Source organism: Papaver somniferum, unplaced genomic scaffold, assembly GCF_003573695.1.
Source record: "Papaver somniferum cultivar HN1 unplaced genomic scaffold, ASM357369v1 unplaced-scaffold_137, whole genome shotgun sequence".
Classification (NCBI taxonomy): domain Eukaryota; kingdom Viridiplantae; phylum Streptophyta; class Magnoliopsida; order Ranunculales; family Papaveraceae; genus Papaver; species Papaver somniferum.
In genome coordinates, this window is record NW_020622934.1 from 102,650 (window position 1) to 107,071 (window position 4,422).

A 4,422-nucleotide genomic window follows, 5' to 3' on the forward strand; every position below is an offset into this window, starting at 1 on the left:
AACAAAAATAAGGGGAGATAAGGGATCACCTTGCCTCAGACCTCTATTGATTGTGAAGAAACCCTCAGGACTTCCATTAAGAAGAATAGAAATCCTTGCTGAATTAAGGATTGACCAGATCCAAGAACACCATCTTTGAGAGAAACCATATTTTCGAAAAACCTCTAAGACAAAGGACCAGCTAACCGTGTCAAAAGCTTGAGTAATATCTAGCTTCAACCCCAAATTACCATCCCTCCGCTTAGTTTTTAAATCGTTGATCATCTCCGACGCCACACTAATGTTCTCATGGATATTTCTCCCCTTCATAAATGCTACTTGCTCTTCTGAAACCAAATTATCAAGAACACTCCCCAGTCTTGTAGCTAAAATCTTAGTAAAAATCTTAAAGAAAAAATTACTAAGACCAATAGGCCTGAAGTTTCGAAGAGAATTGGCCCCTCTAAACTTGGCAAGTAAAATAATAAGACTAGAATTAGTACCTTGAGGAATCATCTGTCGACGCCAGCAATACGTGACAGCATTGAAAAGGTCTTGCTGAATCACATCCCAGCAATGCCTATAGAAACAACCAGAGAAACCATCCGGCCCAGGGGCACTATCAGCGCTAAGATCAAAAACAACATTCTTAATCTCTTCAATAGTAGGAATCTCATCCATTCTCTGACTATCTTCCACAGAAATAATGTTATGATCATATTGAAACAAAGCATCATCAATAGGCAACTCAGCACCATTAAATTTATCCTCAAAATAGGCCACGGTGTGTTCTTTAATTTGGTCACAATCAGTTATAACAACCCCATTATCATCCACTAACTCCGAAATCATGTTACTACTCATTCTAGTCCTAATATTAGCATGAAAAAAAGAAGTATTACTAGCACCTTCCTGAAGCCATTTATTTCTTGACTTTTGCTTCAACATAGTAGCTTGTTGGGCACGAATTTCCTGAAGAGTAACTGAAGCCTCCTTGGCATAATTCAGCTTAGTTACATCTTCTGGATCCTCATCAGAAATTGTAAGCGCCACTTCCATAGTCAACTGCGCTTGCTTGAGCTTAGCATACACATTGCCAAAGACACGTAAATTCCACTCTTTCATGATAACCTTTAACCTTTTAAGTTTGGAAGGAAAAATAAAAGCAGGCGTACCAGTAATAGGGGCGTTCCAACTCTCACTCACCATGCGCATGAAATCTGAATGAGAGAACCACATCTTCTGAACTCTAAAAGGAGCTCGTTTCGGTCTAGTATTAACAAAAGGAAAGCCAATAAGAGTGGAATGGTCAGAAACTTCACGAGGAAGAGCTTTACACCTCCAATTCTCAAACTTAATAAGCCACGCCTCATTAATCAAAGCTCTATCTAGCTTACAAAGTATTCTACGAACACCAGATTGGCCATCAGCCCAAGTGAACTTAGAACCCAAAAAATCAGCTTCAAAAAGATCATTATCCTCCATCCAATCACTAAAATCATTGATGACTGAAGTACGTGGTTGTCTACCTCCTCTCTTCTCCTCATTGCGAAGAACACAATTAAAATCACCCATAACCAACCATGGAGTATTATTATCAACTGAAGAAAGTTGTTGCCATAAACTTCTTCTCGTGACACGTAAACAGCTAGCATGAACAAAGGAAATCAAAACCCCCTCTACTTCAATAGTAATAGCTTGCCTACTAGAATTCATAACTACAGGCGTAGCTATGCAGCTGGACCAAAAAATCCATATGTTTCCTTTAGACGAACCAACAGAATTATGAATAACTTCTTTCTTATAGCCATCCACATATAAAGTTTGCAAGAAATTTAAAGTACAATGTACCTTTGGCTCTGCAATACATAAAATATCCGGCTTGAAATCATGAAATAACTCACGCAACTTATTTTTAGCAGCATCACGCGCAATGCCATTTATGTTCCAATATAGAACACGCATTAAAAACCAGTTTTGGAGGAATCAATATCAATCTGAGAAGTTGCACCAGAATTAATTCTTGGTAAACTTCCTTTTTCAGCACAAATTCTCAAATTGGAGTCCTGAAGAGACTCGGAATCAGAAGCATTCCTACCCTCAGTAGTATTCACTACCTTATGCATGGATTGCATGCGAACACGCCTAGCTTCTTGATTAGCCCTAAACTTTGCATCAGCTGAACTCTCCTCCACATCTTGAATTGTTTCAATAGCATTATATCTGTTTTTATTCAAAAGAAACTCCCCAGCCGTAAGCTGATCACAAAGAGGAGTAGGAGTTGCGGTCACAATCCTAACAGGTTTGGGAATCCTAGTTCCAACCAAACTTGTTATAGTTGATGGATTAGTTTCACCCACTTTTCCATTCTTAACTAAAACTGATTTTGAAGCCTGCGCTTGTTTAGTTCTCGCCAATTCAACATAGACAGATTCAAAATCAGCTTTGGCTTGTGCCATAACAACCTCCAACTGCTGAGCCTTCACCAGCTTAGCAGCAAACTCCACATCAGCTTCTTCCCCAACAATATTATCAACAACATCACGCACATCTACATTGACGTTGTGAGCTTTTTTCTTACCCTTCTTCTTCCGCCTAGCCACTTGCCATTCCCCACCAGCCGGTTTAGGAGTATTGCTCACGCCAGGTTGAGATTCATCACTGCTAACTTGTTTGCTTACCACAAGTTGTCGCTCAGTATTTTCCTTGTGCTGCTTTCTACATTCATGATCAGTATGCCCAATCAACTTGCACTTGGAACAATATTTTGGAACTTTTTGAATCTCAACAGATTGCCAAAAATCTAAACCCCCAACCGTAATATGAATAGCATCAGTAGCTGCTTCAGCAAAATTAATATCCACCAAAACTGATGCAAAGTGACCATATTCATGAGCAAGAGTACGTCTATCAACCACAATTGGAGTTCCTAGTGATTTAGCCAAGGACAATAGCGTTTTTTCTGTCCAGAATTCTAATGGAAGCCCTGGAAAAGAAACCCACACGGAAGCATGAGATGATCTTTGCTTTTCAGCATCAAAACCAGGAAACCATTCAATTAGGGTTAGCTTTTGATGCCTAAAAAACCAAGCTTCAGCATTCAAAAGCTTTTCTTTTGCTGTTTGGGATTGTAACTTGATGGTGAAGAAACCTCTACTCATAGGAATTAGCTGAACCGCACCTTGACCTAGCTGCCATTGATGTTCCAAATCATCCTTCACCTCTTGGAAAGTAATTCCTTTGAAATCTAAACGTCCAATAAGACTGAATTTCCAAATATCACAACCTTCCAAATAGAAAGATTCAGGTAAAACAATCGCTGGTTTGCCTTCTTTTAACGTTGGCAATGGTAAAGAACTGAGATCAATAGATGTTGTTGGAAGCTGTTGCTTCCCCTTCACCTGATCAGCATAAGTACGAGACCTAACATGAGACGCATGAGAAGCATCTCCCATCTCAAATCACCCGTAGATGATTGAGGAGAACCAAAAAAAATTGAAAAGTTTGAAAACCCAAAACCCTAAGGAAAAATCGCCTCAGAGCCAAGAGAGAGAAAAAAGTTTTTCACTAAAATTCAAGCTCGCAGGTTCGAATCCTATAAAGAGCTTTGAAAAATCTAAAGAGCTCTGAAAAACTCTAAAAAGCTCTGAAAAAGCTTTAAGTTAATTATATTTCGTAGCACTAGTATCTGCTAGCCAGGGGATTCGTTAAAGCCAACTGAAAGTAACTTAATTCTTTATAATGAATGATACTAACAAATTTCCCTACAATAATGAAGATTATCTTTGGATGTTTCCTAAAAAACCTAAAAACACTAAAGAGCCCTGAAAGAGCTCTGAAAAACTCTAAAAAGCTCAGTAAGACTCCAATAAGCTTTGAAAAGCTTAAATTTAATAATACTCCATAGCACTGGGATCTACAAGCTAGGTTATTCGTTAAATTATGATAATAACAAATCCTTACAATACTGAAGATCACCTTTGAATGTTCTCTAAAAAGCCATAAAAACTCTAAAAAACCCTGAAAACTCTAAATAGCCCTAAAATATCTAAAGGGCTCTGAAAAATATAAAGAGCTCTGAAAAACTCTAAAAAGCTCTGAAAAAGCTTTAAGTTAATTATATTTCGTAGCACTAGTATCTACTAGCCAGGGGATTCCTTAAAGCCTACTGAAAGTAACTTAATTCTTTATAATGAATAATATAAACAAAATTCCCTACAATAATGAAGATTATCTTTGGATGTTTCCTAAAAACGCTAAAGAACCATGAAAGAGCTCTGAGAAACTGCTAAATGCTCAGGAAGACTCCAAAAAGCTTTGAAAAGCTGAAATTTAATAATACTCCGTAGCACTGGGATCTACAAGCTAGGAGATTCGTTAAAGAAAGATAATAACAAATCCTTACAATAGTGAAGATCAGCTTTGACTATTCTCTAAAAAGCC

General features: G+C 37.9%; 1 protein-coding gene across 1 annotated transcript; it reads right to left on the bottom strand.

Moving 5' to 3' along the window:
• Positions 1 to 1,943: 1,943 nt before the first annotated feature.
• LOC113334916 lies at positions 1,944 to 3,434 on the bottom strand. Its single transcript, XM_026581139.1, has 2 exons — positions 2,452 to 3,434; positions 1,944 to 2,202 (listed from the first exon to the last, which is right to left on the bottom strand). Exons 1-2 carry the CDS (start codon positions 3,432 to 3,434, stop codon positions 1,944 to 1,946), a joined length of 1,242 nt encoding a protein of 413 aa, XP_026436924.1.
• Positions 3,435 to 4,422: the final 988 nt, after the last annotated feature.